Raw genomic sequence first — 20,136 nt, forward strand, 5'->3', positions numbered from 1 at the left:
GATTTATAATATATATATAACAGGGAAACATTGTAATGTGTAATATACTATTTATTTATTTATTTAAAATGTATGGTATAATTACTGTAATAGAATTGTAGACAATTCTATTTAATAGACAATTCTATTTATTTATTTATTTATTTATTTATGTATTTATTTTAAATATATGTTAGAATTACTTTAATAGGTTTATATTATACCTGGCTAGTTTATTAATTAATTAATTAATTAATTAAATAAATAATTAATTTAATATTACTGTAATGTGTTTATAATATACCTGGCTATTTTTATTTATTTATTTATGTAAATATATATTATAAGTAGTGTATGTGTTTATATTATACCTGGCTAATTTATTTATTTATTTTTAATATTACTTAATGGGTTTTCAGTACTGCTGGCTATTTAATTTATTTATCTATTTATTTTAAATATATATTATAATTACTGTAGCAGGTTTAAATTATACCTGGCTAATTGTTTATTTATTTTTGGTTTATTTAAAATAGATATTACAATTACGGCAATGAATTTATATTATGTCTTGCTATTTTTATTTATTCATTTATTTTTGTTTTTAAGTAAATGTTCTTAATGTTTAATAAGGATTTACCTGAGTATAATTTATAGTAATAATAATGTTACTTACTTACTTATTTATAGTATAATAATGGTACTTACTGTTTTAGGAACTTTTTTTTAAGATTATTATTATTATTATTATTATTATTATTATTATTATTATTTATTACCTCTATTCTTTATTACCTTTATTAATTAACAACTGTGAGCACCTGTATCCTCCGGGATTAATAAAGTTATTTGAATCTTTGAATCGAATCTTGAATAGCAGGTTCTCTTCCGGGTTGACGTTTGCGGGCCTACGTCATCACGCTGCATAAATAAGCCCCGCCCCCAGTTGAAGTGACGCTGACCAGAGGGGGAGCTTGTGCGCTGCTCTGTGGTGTGAAGTAGAAATTAATATAAAATATAAAATTATTAGAGTTATAAAGTGAAGTCATTATTAATTTAAACTTTATGTGATTATATATGAGTAGACAGTAATTTAGACACTGTTTGAAACAGAAGGTGAGAGAGACTTGTTAGCTATCTGTGAGCTGAGAGAAACACTGGGCTGTTTAATGTAAATAATGTAAAATATATTAATAATGTTGTTGATGTTAATGATTTAGTGTCTCCTGAGGTGAATATAAAGTGTGTGTGTGTGTGTGTGTGTGTGTGTGTGTGGAGGACGGAGAGAGATGGCGACATTAGACGTGCTCTGTGACAGGATTCACCACACACACGATCCACGGTGGAGCGCGCGCACGGCCACCGGACGTGACGTCGGAGGGGGCGCGCGGCCGAGCGTCACGGTGTGCGTCGCGTGCGTCATCGAGCTGATGGACAGCCAACACGTGTCTGTAATGAGACATCTGTTTATTTTAATTAGTTTATTATTACTGCAGTGTTTAAACACTTTATTATTATATTATATTATATTATATTATATTATAATATATTATATTATATCACTTCAGGAAGAACAGGGCTGGTGTTATTTAAAGCAGTGTTTGAGTAATAGAGAGTAAATCTGTATAAATATAAATGATTTAATAATATATTACAGCGTTTAACTATTATATATAAATAATAAAATCAGATGTACAGAATGCTGAATGTGTCCAGTGTCAGTGCCTCACCTAGTCCACTAGAGGGCAGTGTAGACCCAGGAATTTACAGAATATTAACGTACCGCAGAACCTCGGTGTACGAGCTTAATCCATCCCGGAGGCGAGTTCTAAAGGTGAAATGTCGTATTGTAAAACACATTTTCCCAGAGGAACTAATGTAAATGCAGATAATCCGTTCCAGACACTAAAATTATTACCAATATTAACAATTTCCAACACTATAATCATATGTCTGCATATAAAAACAATCAAAATGTTTAGAAAAGACATGTAAATTAGGTAAATTATGAAATAAATAGACATTAAACCTCACTTAACCTTAATTTATCGTTCCTCTCGGCACCGACTGCTTTGAAAAACAAAACCAAAACGTCTCCCTTTTATTCCTTGATAACATTCTTGGGATCCATAGTGTTATGTCTCCACTAAATCTTACACAGAATGCAAAAAACCCACAAAATATATGTAAACTCGCCTTGCTTGGCTTTTCACTGACACAAACGTGTTTTTTAAACGTCTCCAAGACGTAGGCGTGACTCAGCCAGAATGTTCACTCGTATGACATAAATGCTTTGTATCCCAGACAAACTTCTTGCAAAATTTCAGTTGTTAAGCAGCGGCACCGCTGTATGGAGTGACTTGTGGAACTGACTCGTGTGTGTGTGTGTGTGTAGGTTGTGCGTAAGTCTGTGGCTCTGACGGGTGTAGGAGAACTAATGAAGACTGAGGGAGTGATGAGGGAGATCCTGCAGCAGGACGACAGAGTGTGTGTGCATTTAACTTCCTCATTACTCAGTAAGACACACACACACACACTCACACACATATCTACGTAAAGAAAAGTTGTAAGGCCCGTTCATACACTGTAATGCGTACGATCTTCAGTGTTATCAGTGACGGGTACCTCTGATCTCCTCTTTTATCGTGTGTGTGTGTGTAGGGATGCTGCAGTGTGTGGACGACCCGTGTGTCCTGGACAAAGTCATTCACGGTGAGACAGGAACACACATAGACAGTATTTATAGGACTGTGTGTGTGTATGTGTGTATGTGTGTGTAGTAAATACTGAATCACTACATTAATCCATATGATGACACGTGCAGCAGGTGTGAATTACCCACAATGCATTGCGGAGTTTGTAGGCTCTATGTCTGAACTTTTCTCTCAGTTAACACAGAGTGTAATATATAGTTTTACATCAGTGTGTGTGTGTGTGTTTGTGTTTCAGTGCTGGTTCAGCTGCTGGTGGATCTGAAGACAGAGCAGTTAGTGCAGCATGTGATGGATGAACTCCAGACACTGGTGAGAGACAGACAGACTGGGAGACAGAGACAGACTGAGAGACAGACAGATGATGTATGAACTCCACATAGTCTCAGTAACACACAATGTTAGGACGAACTGATGTAGGGCGTCCATGAGAGAGTTCCAGGGTGAACACAAACACTCGTCTCACATTCACCAGAAAAAACATCCTGATTGTCCTCCAGACTTTTGTAAGGCGTGTAATGAGCACAGTGTCATACACACATGGTGGTGGTGGTGTGATGGTCTGGGGCTCTGCAGCTTCAGGACCATGAGTGATGATGGAACATGAATTCTGTGCTGAGATCCTGAAGGACAACGATCCAAAACACACCAACAAGTCCAGACTTAAATCTGATTGAGATCCTTAAACAGGATGTTCAAGTTTGAAAACCCTCCAGTGTGGTGGGATTAAAGCAGTTCTGCAAAGAAGAGCGGGACAGAATCCCTCCACAGTGGTGTGAGAGACTCAGTGCCAGGTATTACAAACTCTTAATTGCAGTTAGTAGGGTTAGGAAGGGGCAAATACTTTTTCACATAGGGCCAGGTAGGTTTGGACAGATTTTATTTTTCTGCTTTAATAAATAACATCAGTGATTAAAACCTGCATTTTTGTATTTACTCGAGTTATCTTTGTGTAATGTTAAATGTTCTGTTATGATCTAAATCGTTTAAGTGACAAATACGAAAAATAAAAATAAAATCAGGAGCACAACAGCACTGTGAACGCTCTCTCTCTCTCTCTCTCTCTCTTCCTCAGCTGTGTGATATGAGGTGTTTCCTGGCGTGTGTGACATTTCTGGGTAGACTCCTGGACGCTGTCCCTACAGTCTCACACACCCTGACCTCCTCACACTGTGAGTACACACACAAACACACACACACACACACACATTTATAAACACTGAGATGTTAAGACTGTTACATTACACACTGTGTGAGATTTATTTACTCAGGTGCAGTTATGGTTTTTGTCCACATGGTGTCAGTGTTGTGAAAGAACAGAGATTTAGTCCAGTGGAGTGTTATGGTTTATATTGTATATATTCATGTCAAAGGTGTATGAGACTCACTTTGTCCCTGACTTAAGAACAAATCTGACTTACGGACGTGCTCCTGAAACAGAACTCGGGGACTACCTGTATATATCATGCTTGTGTGTGTGTGTGTGTGTGTGTAATATCTGATAACTCGTCTCTCTGTTCCAGCGTGTATGTTGGAGAGTGTGTGTGCGCGGATGCCGGGCGGGGACGAGGAGCTGAAGGCGGCGGTGTGTTACGTGTTGCGCGGGGTGTGGCAGTGTGAGGAGGCGCTCGGCTCTCTGTCACACACACTCAGGGAGAGGGTGTGTGTGTTACTGCTGCACACCTTCACACACGCCTGCTCACATCCACTCATCGCCAACTGCTTCGGTCTGTCTGTCTGTGTGTCTGTTTGTGTAGAGTTATATGTCTGTACTGTGTGTGATGTGTGTGTGTGTGTGTGTGTGTAGGGCTGCTGTTAGAGATGCTGCGCTCTGGAGAGACGGTGTGTTTCCTGATGAATCAGGGAGGAGAGAGACAACATGAGGAGCTTCAGCACTGTTCACTACCTCTCATATTAAAGAGGGTGCACACACACACACACACACACACACACACACACACACACACACACACACACACACGCGGTGTTTAAAGGTTTAATGTTGTAGATTCAGACCAAAAAATATATATAAATATTTGAGACGGAACTCTTTAAGATGGTGTGTGTGTGTGTGTGTGTGTGTGTAGTTGTTGTTGAGTGCTGACGAGTCCCTGCAGGTGGCCAGTGTACAGTGTGTGTGTGCTGTACTCACACACTCCACTCAGTACTGCAGCTCGTTCATACACGACGACATCCCAGGTGTGTCACACACACACACACACACACACACACACACACACACACACACACACACACACTCACACACACACACACACATTAAACCCTGTAGACTGACTGTGTGTGTGTGTGGGTGTGTGTGTGTGACAGAGTTCCTGTTGGAGCGCCTGAGCAGCAGCAGCAGTGACGTCCTCCTGTGGTGTGTGTACACGTGTGTGTTACAGCTGTGTGAAGACGCTCTGTTCTTCTCTCAGTGTCACTCTGTGTACGGTGAGCGTCCCTGTCCTCGTCCTTGTCCCCGTCTCGTCTGATTCAGTCTGACACACACCTGTGTGTGTGTGTGTGTGTGTGTGTGTGTGTGTGTGTGTGTGTGTGTGTGTGTTAGGTATTGAGTCTGTGGTGCGCAGTCTGAAGGTGTCTCTGAAGATGTCCAATCTGGAGGTACCGAGACAGGGACTACAGCTGCTTACTGTCATACTGGAGAGGTACAACACACACACACACACACGTTATACTGATACAGACTCAACAGGACGAAGGACAGGATGAAGGACATGGACAGGACAGGTAGACCCGTCTTCCACACGTGAGACAACAGCCACAGATCTTCTTTATACTCAGTGTTTAAACTCGATGACTCGTATCTTCAAACAACTTCAAAGTAAAATTCATCAAAGTCTGATTAATGAGTGTAAAGATGTCCAGGGTCACTGTGTATGACATGACGTGTGTGTGACCCGTCTGTTAATTGTGTGTGTGTGTGTGTGTGTGTGTGTGTGATAGGCAGCCAGCGGGTGTGCGTCTCTTCCCGATTCGTTCGGCATTTGTGGGTGTGGCTGAGGTTGTAGTAGGGGGCGTGTCTTCACCCTGTCTCAGAGTCGCCACCTGGGCAGCACGAGCAGCTTCTGCGCTCATGAAGTACACACACACACACACACACACACACAGTACACACACTGTTATGAAAAACAAAGTATAAAATATACAGTATAACATAAAGAGTGTGACCACAGACTGGGGCTGTGTGATATGGACAAAGAATCACGGTTTTGACACACAGACATGTTTAACAGTGTGAATAGGAAACATTTTTCCAAAGGAAAACTGTTATGCGCTAAAATGCCTCCCTGCCACTGATTGCCCCGCCCCCCCACCCACACCCCCACATAACCTCTTTCAAATATTATATTAGAACATAAATTTATAGGTTTATAATTTACGAATTACAAATTGCACCAAACGAATTAGATTATAAAATAAGCAATATAAAAAAAGAAATGTTGTATAGGGAAAATATATAAATTATGTATCTTTTTTATATACAACATGTATATTTTTATACTGCTTATTTTATAATAAAAAATCTTTTCGTGTAATTTTTCATCATAAACAATATTTATTTAGTGTAAACATTTTTGTATTACATGACAAACACCTGCAAAATAAATGTGCCACAAAATAAACATTATATGAGAATTTGTATCACGTGTCTTAATTTTGTATTAATTAATTTTGTATTAATAAATTTTGTATTAATTTGTCACGTGCCTAGGGTTAATTATAATAGTAATAATATATTTGATAATAATAATATGAATTTTTGATTGTGTATATTGTATATTTGATAGAGATTACAGTATGTGTGTGTGTGTAGGGGGGGCAATCCATGGCATTTTATTGCATAACACACTCATTAAAATAAATAATTATACAAAAACACTATATTGTGCAACTTCACTTTCAGGACTAAAAGTTTCTAAATCTACACCTCAGACGTAACATAAACCTCTACTGACAATTTCTGTCGTTTTCTCTTCCTGGTTTCTTCTTCTCTTGACTGATATTTTTATCGCTCCTTCACATTTTACATCCTACAACAGAACGCTCCATCAAATCAATACACACTAACTGTTTTCGTCTCCTTCCTCCTTGTGGGTGACGTAAGCGCTTCTTCTCGTCTGTGTTTAGTAGCGGCTTGCACGCTTTGTCACGCCAAACTAATAATTGCGCGAAAACATAAGGCAAGCTTTCAGCTGGAGAAGCTTCGAGGCAGAAGATTTTGCCTCCATTATCTTATGTAATCGAGTTACTCGAGGAATCGTTTCAGCCCTCATGTGTGTGTATGTGCGTGCGTGCGTGTGTATGTGTGCGCGTGTGCGTATTTATGTTTCTGCAGCCTATTTGTCATTAAGCTCAATCTCCTGTTCTTTAGCTCTGTTTAGGCGTGCTGCGTTGTGATTGGTTTAAATACCATACTGCAGGAAAAATCATACTGTAAGGCAATTTAGAAATCGTGCATATTCACATCGCGATTTCGATACGATTTCGATTAATCGCACAGCCCTAGTGCAGACGTGAGTCTATACAGTATAGACAGACTGTACATGTGGTTGTTCATCGTTTGTCCACAGGGTGGTGCTCTTGTGCACACACACTTACACTCAGGTTACACTACACATTTATATTAACTCTATTAGAAACTCAACTAAAGTGACGTACTGCTGAAATTTAAACTGTGTGTGTGTGTGTGTGTGTGTGTGTAGGATGCATCACCAGTCCACCTCAGTGCATTATGGAGAATTAAAGAAGATCGTTGAGGCTTTATCGTCTAGATTCACTGAGTTACCGTCACGGAGCATCTCTCAGCGCAGAGTCAGTGTGTGTGTGTGTGTGTGTGTGTGTTTGTGTGTGTGAGACATCACTTAAACAGAAAAGAGAACTGAGGGGAACTGAATACACTATTGTGATGCGTGTGTGTGTGTGTGTGTTAGAGGTGTTTTACCACAGATTCTGAGTCCAGCTCTCAGTCTGCCAGAGCAGGAGCGTTTCTACTGCAGGCTCTCATCTGTTTAAATCAGACCTGCAGGTCAGTCTCACACAAACACACACACACACACACACACACACACACACACACACACACACACACACACACACACACACAGGGTTCTTAATTAATGCAAATTAAAGACAGATATTTGTGCTTGCTCAGCATACTCTGTGTGTGTGTGTGTGTGTGTGTGTGTGTGTGTGTGTGTGTGTGTGTGTGTACAGACTGCTGGAGGAGTGTGTGTGTGAGGACAGTGTTAAGGACAGACCCCCGACGTCAGGAGACCAACAGAATGAGGAGACACTGGAGAGTGTGTGTGTTTGTGTGCTGAAGTGCTGTGACACAGTGTACATCCCTACAGTCACGGTGAGTCTCACACACACACACACACACACACACACACACACACACACACACACGTAGACAGATATATAATTAAACATACACACTCTCTCTCATTGTGTACACACTGAAGTGTAAACGTGTGTGTGTGTGTGTGTGTGTGTGTGTGTATAGAGAGTGTGTGAGCGCAGCCCCAGTGCTCGTGTTCTGCAGCTCTTCCTCTCCTCCCTCTCTGTACAGTTCTCTCTCTCACCCGCACTCATGCCTGCATTCGCCAACAAGCTGGGTGAGAACACACAAACACACACACACACACACACACACACACACACACACACACATACACACACACACACACACATCATAGTTCAGCACAGTTCTTCATATTTAAATGAGTTTTTTTGGTAAAATAATAAATAGTGACAGTTTGATGAGTGTGGTTAAGACTGTAGGTTGTTGGTTTGAGTGACTGGAGGATTCAGGTTTAAGCCCCGCCCTCAGTGGGTTGCCACACCCCCAGACTATCCACTCACTGGATAGCGCTGTCTTCCAAGTGTGTTTATTAAACACTTTGAAAGAGATGTGTTTGTCTGGCGTCATGTGAATCAGGGGAGACACGTGATAGTCTTCGTCCCTCCCTGGTCTTAGTCGTCTTGGTGTGGGAGTCCCCTAGTGACGGGTGTTTATTAAAAAGTGGTACTCATAATCTCTGTCTCTCTGTCTCTGTCCCAGCCTCCTCTGGGTTCATCAGACTGACTCTGGAACACAAGACTCTTCTGTGCTCAGGGAACAGGTACGAGTCCTTAGAGTCCTCACAGTGTTCAGTGTCCTCACAGACGGAGGAAGGTGTGGTGAGACAGTCTGGTGGTTCTGGACCTGTACCTTCTACCTAAGGGCAGTAATGAGAGTGTTCAGTGTTCAGAGATCGATAATAATAATAATAACAATAATAAATTGAGAGGAGTGTGGTGTACAAATCACTCATGTCCTAATGTCAACACTCTGTATGAGTACACTCCTGGTAAAGAGCTGTTTTCTCTTAATGATCAGAGTGATGATGTCAGAGTGATGATGTCAGAGTGATGATGTCAGTGTGTATAAGTACACTCCTGTTAAAGAGCTGTTTTCTCTTAATGATCAGAGTGATGATCTCAGTGTGATGATGTCAGTGTGATGATGTCAGTGTGATGATGTCAGAGTGATGATGTCAGTGTGATGATGTCAAAGCGATGATGTCAGAGTGATGATGTCAGTGTGTAGTAGTCAGGGTCAGGACAGTGAATAAGTATCTCAGTAACACTGCGTTTACATCACATGACTGTGTTTACTTTCTCTCTTTGATGTTTTTCAGACACGTGTCTCTAAACGTAGCGTGCTGTGACTTCCTCCTGAAACTCTCTACATGTTTACTGTCTGACCCTGAGTCACACCACCTGGGTGTGTGTGCGTGTGTTACTTCTCCATGCTCCTCTGTTTAAAAGTATTCCCCCTCTCTCTCCCTCAGTCTCTCTGTAACTCTGTTTGTGTGTGTGTGTGTGTGTGTCAGGTGTTGAGGAGGTGGAGTGTGTGCTACGTGAGTGTTTGCCCTCTCTGTACTACCCTGTGTGTGATTGGCCCTCGGTGTTGGGGGAGGTTCCAGGAGTCAATCAGAACACACAGTACTGCCTACTGCACCTGCTGTACCTCTCACTGCTCCACGGTGACAGGTGTGTGTGTGTGTGTGTGTGTGTGAGACATGCTCTCAGTGTTACTGTAATGTAATAGATGTTGATGGGTGATACCACTGTCCTGTGTGTGTGTGTGTGTGTGTGTGATACAGACTGCTCCCCGACCCCACAGTGTTCTGTAGTGTAGTGGACTTCCTGAGTGCAGTAGAGGTTCAGGGTCACACACTCCCTTCATCGGTACTACAGGCGTCTCTCTGTCTCTTATCACACACACAGGGGAACAGCTCTGACCTGGACTGGGTACCACACACACACTCTCACTCATACACACTCACTGACAGTGTAAGCCTGGGTTTTTTCCCCTCTGACTCTACCCCTCTCCACCCCTTTCTCAGCCCCCTCTGAGGAGTATCAGTAAGCTCCTAAGCTCCACCCCTCCGTCCTGCTCCCCTCTCTCTGCCCCTCCCCCCTCCCTCCTGCACTTCCTGTTCCGTTACCCCGAACTGGCCGAATGCTTCGGGGCGACCGCGCTGACCGCCAGGCTGAGAACAGGGTCGGGGACAGACCCGGAGCACACCGTCATCATGGAGATGATGGAGAGGAACCCGTCTGTTCTGTTAACACTGCTGGTGACGTCCACACACACACACACACACGTCTTCCACCTTAATCTCTTGTTTAATATTCTAAAGAGTGTGTGTGCGCGTGCAGGGTGTGGTGTGTGAGGAGCAGCAGGAGGAGTCTGTATCTGAGCAGGCGGTCGGTGTGATCAGGAGATTTCTGAGTCTGCAGCAGAACCACAGCTCTGTGTCTCAAACATTGATCAAACCATCACTGTTACACACACTGTCTAAAGTCACCTGTCACACACACACAGGTACACACACACACCGACCTAAAGGTTCAGACCCGGTCATGCAGGGTTCTTCCTGTCAGCTACAATCTCTGGGGTCAGAATCTGGTGAACCCGAGGGGATTCGCTAATAGATTCTGATATTGTGTATTGTGTATTTTGTATTTCTGGAGTTAAAGTGTCACCTCTCTCTGTATATGGATATTACTCCCCCCCCCCGACTGACCCCCCTCCCCCACTAGTCCACGGTGTGTCTCTGCTGATGGAGGTGCTGTGTGTGGTGCAGACTAATTCTACAGTTCACACTGATATGGATCACACTGACTTCAAACTACTATATCACAGTAAGCTCTCACTCTCTCTCACACACACACACACACACGTCTATAGTGCAGTGTTCCCCAGTTCCCATACCTTTGTAGTTTTCCACTGCAATCACCACACACAACTATAGGCTGATACCCCACAGAGTTCTGAACAGGCAGAGCCGTGGCCATACAGTATAAACGCACGATTGCCAGGCGACATCACTGTAGGCTTAGTGCGAATGCACTGCACATGGTGGCGTGTTTATTTAAGGGCCCTGATACCTGCGCACTTCATGCAATAATTAGGTAGCACTGGTAAAGGTATCAGGGTCAAAGACAAAAGCAAAGACTCGCCAACCCGCACCACCTGAAGCGCCCACGGGCCTGGAGAAGGTACATGAGATGGTTAAAGACCAAGCGAGCGTGCTTAATAAAGCATGAGGAAGCCCTGACCACGTGAATTTTGGAGATGTGTGGGATTAATAAGCGCCTCGAGCAAATGTTTGGGCAGCTCGAGGCGCAAGTAACTTCCTGGATTAAATCTGGTCGCGAGTCGGGTCCCGGAGTCGACTCTCAACCCTAGATCAGTGGCGCAATTACCCCCTCTTGTGGCCAAAACTCGACTACGTGAAGCCTAATCTCTGCCTTTGGAAACAAAGCCTAAGGCTTTATGTCCTTTAGAACCTGAGCTAGAGCTTGAAGACATGGGAGAGCCCATGCAATGGGCCATGAGCATACCAGTTAGCCCGCTCCCTTCCACCATCTCATTGGTCTCCCTGGCCAGCCCCAGTGGAGGCCGAGCGGGAGACCACCAGAATCAGGCCCAAGTGACAGAGTCTCGGACTCCCTGGACTCTGAACTCATTGAAGAGTTCCATAGGGTCCAAATTGATTCTAGGACATGAGAGTCGTCCGTGGGAGAGGGAAGGGGTTACCTGTATGTCTTCAATCATTAGGTAGCACAAAGGCAAAAGATCCAGTCGACCTCTGACACAGAAGCCGGCATTTTGTGTGAGAGAGAGCAGAACGCAACTCACCCAGCATGCCCTCTCGTTCTAAGTTACATTTTAAAAAGCACGTAAATGAAAATTAAGCACATAGAAAGGGTCGACTCGTCCAGAGAGGATGGGGCTCTGTTTAAACTGAGTTTTCTGTTTTCTTTTGTTGCCGTTTTAATTCCAATTAATAATCTCACGCTATCTACAAACAGGAAGTCTTCCTGTGCGCATGTCATAAGAACTCTCACACACTCCTATTACACTGACCTCCTCAGACGTCCTGCGTCAGGGCTCTTATTAATATTATTACATCTTATAGTGGAACTTAACACAAATATACTGTGTGTAGATGCAATATATATAACATTTAAGTTAAGTTAAGTTAAGTTAAGTTAAGCCTTTATTCGTCACACATACATTACTGCACAGTGAAATTCTTTATTCTTCACATATCCCAGCTTCTTGTTAGTAGGCAGGGGTCAGAGCGCAGGGTCAGCCATTTTTACGGCGCCCCTGGAGCAGACAGGGTTAAGGGCCTTGCTCAAGGGCCCAACAGCGGCAACCTGGCGGAGCTGGGGCTCGAACCGCAGATCTTCCGATCCGTAACTCAGAGCCTTAACACACTGAGCCACCACTGCCCCAAAGCGAGCGCCCATATATATATAGTAAATGTTATAGCAGAGACAGAATCTAAATGATCACTTTGTGTGTGTGTGTGTGTGTGTGTGTGTGTGTGTGTGTGTGTGTGTGTGTGTGCATGTGCAGTCAGTAATTTTGTTGGAAAGATGAAGTCCAGTAATACAGTATATCTGTTACCGGCCTTAAACTACCTTTACTGCTGTCTGGCTCTGTCTCCTACACACACTGCTGACCGAGGTAAAACACACACACACACACACACACACACACACACACTTCTGTTACTGAAATAATTACTTTATGTATTAATATTAAATATTTTATTATATAAAATACCTTTATTATTTAGACGTCCTGTTACCTTTGTGTGTGTGTGTGTGTGTGTGTGTGTGTGTGTTAGTTGTATCCATACTGCTGTGTAACACAGGTCTGATGGAGTTATTACAGACTCTGCTGAATCTCTCCCAGTCCTCATCACCTTCCTCACCATCATCATCACCTTCATCATCACCTTCATCACCATCATCACCTGTCATCTGCTGCTCCCTCCTATTGCTCAGCTCACTCGTGACTCTACAGCACACACACTCTGCACAGGTGTCTTTCACATACACACACTCATGTTTAGAAATATTTCTTACTAATCCCAACCAACATGTGTGTGTGTGTATGTGTGTGTGTGTGTGTGTTTCAGGTACATAAGAGTGTGTATTTAGAGTTAGAGAGTGTACTAAGAACCATCATGTTCTGGAAGAGACACACTGACAGCCTGCTGCTGGGTAACACACACACACACACACACACAAACACACACAGTGATTATGTGATATAATGATGTAAGTTATAACCCATAAACCTGTACTGATTTTATCCCTGTGTGTGTGTGTGTGTGTGTGTGTGTGTGTGTAGGGTGTAGTGTGCGTCTGCTGCAGGCCCTGCTGGACGTGGACCTGTGCTCTCCTGTAGTGTGTGTGTCAGAGTGTGTGGAGCTCCACCCACTCAACTACAGAGGAGTCATCAGCTTCACCACTGCACTGCACTGTCTACTGATACAGGCACACACACACACACACACACACACGATAAAATGACTGAAGGTCTACTGTAACTCAGTAAGATTCGTGTGTGTGTGTGTAATAGAAACAGGAGATGCTTCTCAGTGTGTCTGTGAACTGTCTGAACTCACTGATACACTTCCTGAACCGGAGGAGACCAGTGTTAGGTATTAAAGTTTGTGTGTGTGTGAGAGTTACTGTGTGCTTCACAGCATTAAGACAAAATAAAACACATAAATTATAAAAAAAAAACACATAAAACTAAAAATATTAAAAGCCATTCTAAATAAATGCATCTAAAGTTTTGCTTTAAAAAAGAGCCAATAAGATCATAAGATATATATAATATAAACAATAAAAGTAGAAACAAAATTAAACAATTATTAAATTATAAAAGCATATGATGTTATGAAATATCAAAAGTCTTTCTAAGAAAGTGAGTCCTAAGTTTTGCTTTAAACAGAGGAAGGTCAGTAATATAACGTAGCTCAGGTGGAATGGTGTTCCAGAGTTTAGGACCAGCCACTGCAAAAGAGCGATCACCCGACTGTTTTTACCTTGACCGAGAGACCACCAGTAGATAAAACTCTAGTTTGTTGATAAAAGCTCACTGTCTCACACAAGTGAAAAGAAAGAAGGTGACACACCATTAATTGCACTAAAAACAAACATCACACGAGGGACCACAGGATTGGTACGATGTGGTTATGCTTACTATTATTAGTCAGCATACGAGCATTGCAGTAGTCTAGCCACGAATAAAAGCATGGATGACTTTCTCCAGGTCACTCTGATTCAAAAAAGGCTTGAGCTTTACAAGGAGGCAAAGATGAAAAAAGCCTGCCTTGACAACAGAATCAATGTGTGTATGAAAGTTTAAACTGCTGCCTGAAAGTTTAAACTGCTGTCACCCCCAAATTTTTTGACTGCTTGGCTAAAATAAGGGACTGGAGAATAAAGACCAGCAGTAACAAAAGCAGGATAATCGGAGATGCCAAATAGAATACATTCTGTTTTACTCTCATTCACACGTTGTTTTAGCTAAGTCTCAGTGAGCAAAATAAAATCCAACTTGCGAGTGGAAATCAGATCGTTTAAAATGAAAGTATTATTTGTGAGTGATCGAGTGTTCAACAAGGCAGCACGTACCGGCTTACAGTCTGCTTTAGGGCTCGACTTAATGGGTGGAGGTTTCCTTGCACACAGCCCCGTGCCCTGATCCTCACCGGCCGACGACACAGAAGTGAACACCCGCCATCTGGGATAGCTGTTCTGAGCCACCGATAACTGTACTCCTAGGATAGAGATAATCTATTTAAAGCAAAGTCAGGGTTGTCTACACAGGAGGCCATCATTTTGACGAGGATACCTCCTCTCTTTCCGCGTCTCCTGCGGACACAATGGATAAACAGGAGGCCATAGATAAGCAGCTACAGACAATATAAAAGGTGGTGGTGTCTTTGAATGTCCACTGTTAGTACAATCAGGCAAGTTGTTTATAGTATCCCATATATTTCAGTCAGACGAGTCAGACGATCGTACACCAGCAGAGATGACACATCATAAGAGACAAATAAAATAAACACAGCAATTAATTAAAAAAAACAGAATAGGGTGGCTTACCATACACAGTGGTGCCACCCGCTAATAGAAAAGGTCTGTCCTGTAAAGCTGTCCTGAGGGTGAATAATGCTAATTTCAGAAAATCCTCAACAAAACAGAGTTTATAGTCCTATACAGTGGAAAACAACTTGGAGACAAAATGGTGATTTAAACGTGATTTAAAGGTGCAGAGACAACACACTTACATTTCGCTGTGAGATTCATCTCCTTAGGCGCGGTTATGGTTTTTGGCCACATTATAGCAGTGTGGGGAAAGGTGACAAAGATTTAGTCAAGTGGATTGGTATACTTTACATTGAATATTCGTGTCAAAGGTGATTAAGACTCACTTTGTCAGATTTAAGGACACATCGGACTTACGGACATGCTCCTGTAACAGAACTCATTCGTGAGTTGAGGACTATCTGTACTGAGACTCACAAATTCAATGTTCTACAGATCTGTGTGTGTGTGTGTGTGGAATACTACAGATCTACAAATTCGCTTATGCTGTCCCTGTGTGTGTGTGTGTAGTTCAGCATGTGGTTTGTCAGCCCTGGAGTGGTTTTTTGCTCTACACTCTGCTGAACTCGGGCGACTGTCTCACACTGCACCCTGCAACACTCCGCCTACTCACTCTGGTAACATACACACACACACACACAGGGTATTTAAACCGGGTGTTTAAACACACACACAGACACACAGTGGGGCAAAAAGTATTTGGTCAGCCACCAATTGTTCAAGTTCTCCCACTTCAAAAGATGAGAGAGGCCTCTCTCTCTCTCTCATCTTTTTAAGTGGCAGAACTTAGTGGCTGATTAAAAATCTTTTGCCTATATATACAGGTCCTTCTAAAAAAAGTAGCATATTGTGATAAAGTTCATTATTTTCTGTAATGTACTGATAAACATTAGACTTTCATATATTTTAAATTCATTACACACAACTGAAGTAGTTCAAGCCTTTTATTGTTTTAATATTGATGATTTTGGCATACAGCTCATGAAAACCCAAAATTCCTATCTCAAAAAATTAGCATATCATGAAAAGGTTCTCTAAACGAGCTATTAACCTAATCATCTAAATCAATTAATTAACTCTAAACACCTGCAAAAGATTCCTGAGGCTTTAAAAAACTCCCAGCCTGGTTCATTACTCAAAAAGAGAGATTGTGGAGAAGGACCGATTCCAGACCTTGGGGGACCTGCAGAAGCAGTGGACTGAGTCTGGAGTAGAAACATCCAGAGCCACCGTGTACAGGCGTGTGCAGGAAATGGGCTTGGGTGCCGCATTCCCCAGGTCAAGCCACTTTTGAACCAGAAACAGCGGCAGAAACGCCTGACCTGGGCTACAGAGAAGCAGCACTGGACTGTTGCTCGGTGGTCCAAAGTACTTTTTTTGCATGAAAGCAAGGTGCCAGAGTCTGGAGAAAGACTGAGGAGAGGGAAATGCCAAAATGCCTGAAGTCCAGTGTCAAGTACCCACAGTCAGTGATGGTCTGGGGTGCCATGTCAGCTGCTGGTGTTGGTCCACTGTGTTTTATCAAGGGCAGGGTCAATGCAGCTAGCTATCAGGAGATTTTGGAGCACTTCATGCTTCCATCTGCTGAAAATCTTTATGGAGATGAAGATTTCATTTTTTAGCACGACCTGGCACCTGCTCACAGTGCCAAAACCACTGGTAAATGGTTTACTGACCATGGTATTACTGTGCTCAATTGGCCTGCCAACTCTCCTGACCTGAACCCCATAGAGAATCTGTGGGATATTGTAAAGAGAAAGTTGAGAGACACAAGACCCAACACTCTGGATGAGCTTAAGGCTGCTATCGAAGCATTCTGGGCCTCCATAACACCTCAGCAGTGCCACAGGCTGATTGCCTCCATGCCACGCCGCATTGAAGCAGTCATTTCTCCAAAAGGATTCCCGACCAAGAAGTGAGTGCATAACTGAACATAATTATTTGAAGGTTGACTTTTTTTGTATTAAAAACACTTTTCTTTTATTGGTCGGATGAAATATGCAAATTTTTTGAGATAGGAATTTTGGGTTTTCATGAGCTGTATGCCAAAATCATCAATATTAAAACAATTAAAAGGCTTGAACTACTTGTTGTGTGTAATGAATCTGAAATATATGAAAGTCTAATGTTTATCAGTACATTACAGAAAATAATGAACTTTATCACAATATGCAAATTTTTTGAGAAGGACCTGTGTATATATATATATATATATATATATATATATATATATGTGTGTGTGTGTGTAAAGCTGGTTCAGTGGTCTGGAGATGGGTTGCAGTGGGAGTCAAACATCGTGTGTGTGTGTGAGAGTGCTGAGAGGAGAGGAGTGCAGGAGATGAGCGTGAACACCGTAAACACTCTGAAACGTCTACTGATCCAGGTAAACACACACACACAAGTTAATTGGTTTGGTTTCCCTGCTGTGTGTTGCCATGACGACAGGATGAGTGAGAAGGTCATTTTAGAGTCGTGTGTACTCGTGAGGGATCTCCAGAGTGATGGAGCAAATGATAGATCTTTTCCTGTAGTGTCTCTCTCTCTCTCTCTCCTCATTAGGGCACCACAGCGCCTCCTACTGCTCAGTCATGTCATGGGGTAATCATCCCCTCTGGGGTCTCTGAGATCATCCTTCACACCATGACACGTTCTATTCTGCCACAGATACCCTGCGCACCTGCCCCACTACACACACACACACAGAGCACATCCGGAGCACAGTGCTCTCAGCTCTAATGTGGAGATCTTATAAATATATATAGGAAATTAGATCAGTAATATAATCTTGTGTGTGTGTGTCAGTGCAGTGAGAGTTCTCTGAGTGAAGATGTGAAACTGAGAGTGGAGAGACTGTTGGAGCCCCTCGACCATCTGCGTCCTTCAGAGAGCAGCGCTGGGGGTTTTCTGTATCCTGCCCACACACACACACATACACAGACACACAAACTTGAGTTAGTCCTTAACCATGCCTCAGTCGAGTGGGACGTTTATCCATCTGCCTTGCTGACTTCACCGTGAATCATTAGCCTTCAATCACACACACACACACACATGTACCCAGAGTGTGTGTGTGTACAGCACTGAGAGAGTTTCCTGCCTTGTTCTCCTTTATATTATTACATTATATTTACTGTGTAATGTTCCTGTGTGTTTAATAAACTCCTCACACACACACACACACACACACACACTCCTCTGTTTTATTTCTGTATGAGTTACGAGGTTAATAAATTAATTTGGTATAAGAAATTGAAATTAAGGTCAGGTAATAATTCTAACACACACATGTTCTAACACACACACACGTCACATCATCACAACAAACAGGGCGACACTAAAGTCTGCATCCACAGGCGTTGTTGTTTATATATGATGTGTTAATTTAAGTTTTATTTAAGACCCGATGTGGTTTCGACTTTTAACAGTATGTGATGAGACCGAAACGCTCCTAACACTCGCTGGAACTGATGATGTCACCTCTACTTCTCTGCTCGAGTCCGCTTGAAGAGGATCTTGAGAGCGATACAGTGTGCTCAGTGTATCTGATCAAATCAGTAGATAAATTCAAATTTTATTTGTCACATACACAGTACGAAATGTAGTGAAATGCTTATACGACCGCCAATGACCTTAAAATAGAATTAAAGCTTATAATAAATAAATATGAATAAAAGAAATACAATAGAAAAATTTAATTGAACTAGGATAAAATAGAACTAAAAATAGAAATATGCTGTACATAAAAATAGAAATATACTGTACAAATTGAAATATACTGTACAAGAACATTTAAGAAATTGAGAAATTTTGATTTTTGGAAGAAAGATGGTGTGCAAATATGCATAGAAAAAAAAGTGTCTTATTAAGGTGCCATTATTAAAGTGTCTTTGTGCAATGGTCTAGAATGTAAACGTAAACATAAAGTGGAGATGTGAAGGTAGATGTGCGTAAATTTGTCCGAAGTGTCTATGGATATAAAAGGATTGATTGATTGATTGTGTAAAGATTGTGTTATTTCTACATAGTGGTGTGGTTGTCCTTATCGCCTGTGGAAAGAAGCTCCTCCTCAGTCTCTCTGTGTTGGCCTTCAGAGAGCGGAATCGCTTCCCAGACCGCAACAGAGTGAACAGTCCATTGTTGGGATGGCTGAGGTCCTTCACAATCTTCCTGGCCTTGGTCCAGCACCGCTTGCTGTAGATCAAGTGCAGGTCAGGAAGCTCAGCGGATCGCACCACCCTCTGTAGAGCTCGTCTGTCCTGCATGGTGCTGTTCCCGAACCAGGTCGTGATGTTTCCCGTCAGGATGCTCTCTATGGTGCAGGAGTAGAAATTCCTGAGCACCTTAGAGGGCAGTCTAAAGTCACTCAAGCGTCTGAGGTGGTACAGACGCTGTCGGGCCTTTTTTACCACGGTGTTGATGTGACAGGACCATGACAGGTCCTGCGTGATGTGAACACAGAGGTATCTGAAGCTCTCTCCACTGGGCTCCTGTTGATGATGGGGGTCTGGTAGTTCCTCACCTGCTTTGTACTGAAGTCCACTATCAGCTCCTTTGTCTTGCTGACGTTCAGGACGAGATTGTTTCTCTGGCACCAGTTCTCCAGATTTCCAACCTCCTCCAGGTAGGCCGTCTCATCAATGTTGGTGATCAGGCCCACCACGACAGTGTCGTCAGCAAACTTGATGACGGTAGTGGAGTTGGTAGTGGCCACGCATTATAGGTGTACAGAGAGTACAGCAGGGGGCTCAGAACACAACCCTGGGGGGCTCCAGTGCTGAGAGTGATGGAGGCTGAGACATGTCCGCCCATCCCTACTGCCTGTGGTCTGCCAGTCAGAAAATTGGAGATATACTGACACATTTATGAGCTGAGTCCCAGGTGCTCCAGCTTGGTGGTGAGTGTGGAGGGAATTATGGTATTAAATGCAGAGCTGTAATCAATGATCTCTGTT

At 42.6% G+C, this 20,136-nt stretch overlaps 1 protein-coding gene across 1 annotated transcript; it reads left to right on the plus strand.

The window, feature by feature from the left end:
• The first annotated feature begins 958 nt into the window (after nucleotides 1-958).
• Nucleotides 959-18,361, plus strand: LOC128516196 (meiosis inhibitor protein 1). The gene is made up of 32 exons (XM_053490510.1): nucleotides 959-1,095; nucleotides 1,258-1,430; nucleotides 2,375-2,495; nucleotides 2,641-2,691; nucleotides 2,929-3,002; nucleotides 3,766-3,862; nucleotides 4,214-4,417; nucleotides 4,498-4,613; nucleotides 4,778-4,889; nucleotides 5,019-5,138; nucleotides 5,254-5,353; nucleotides 5,652-5,786; nucleotides 7,412-7,520; nucleotides 7,640-7,734; nucleotides 7,923-8,064; nucleotides 8,215-8,326; nucleotides 8,773-8,833; nucleotides 9,392-9,477; nucleotides 9,587-9,746; nucleotides 9,860-10,007; nucleotides 10,103-10,336; nucleotides 10,419-10,584; nucleotides 10,803-10,904; nucleotides 12,631-12,741; nucleotides 12,905-13,101; nucleotides 13,199-13,283; nucleotides 13,414-13,559; nucleotides 13,645-13,726; nucleotides 15,696-15,802; nucleotides 17,437-17,568; nucleotides 17,988-18,091; nucleotides 18,160-18,361. The coding sequence occupies exons 2-32, from the start codon at nucleotides 1,269-1,271 to the stop codon at nucleotides 18,209-18,211; spliced, it is 3,723 nt and encodes a 1,240-aa protein (XP_053346485.1). The 5' UTR covers nucleotides 959-1,095; nucleotides 1,258-1,268; the 3' UTR covers nucleotides 18,212-18,361.
• Nucleotides 18,362-20,136: the final 1,775 nt, after the last annotated feature.

Source organism: Clarias gariepinus, chromosome 28 (assembly GCF_024256425.1).
Source record: "Clarias gariepinus isolate MV-2021 ecotype Netherlands chromosome 28, CGAR_prim_01v2, whole genome shotgun sequence".
NCBI classification, from domain to species: Eukaryota; Metazoa; Chordata; class Actinopteri; order Siluriformes; family Clariidae; genus Clarias; species Clarias gariepinus.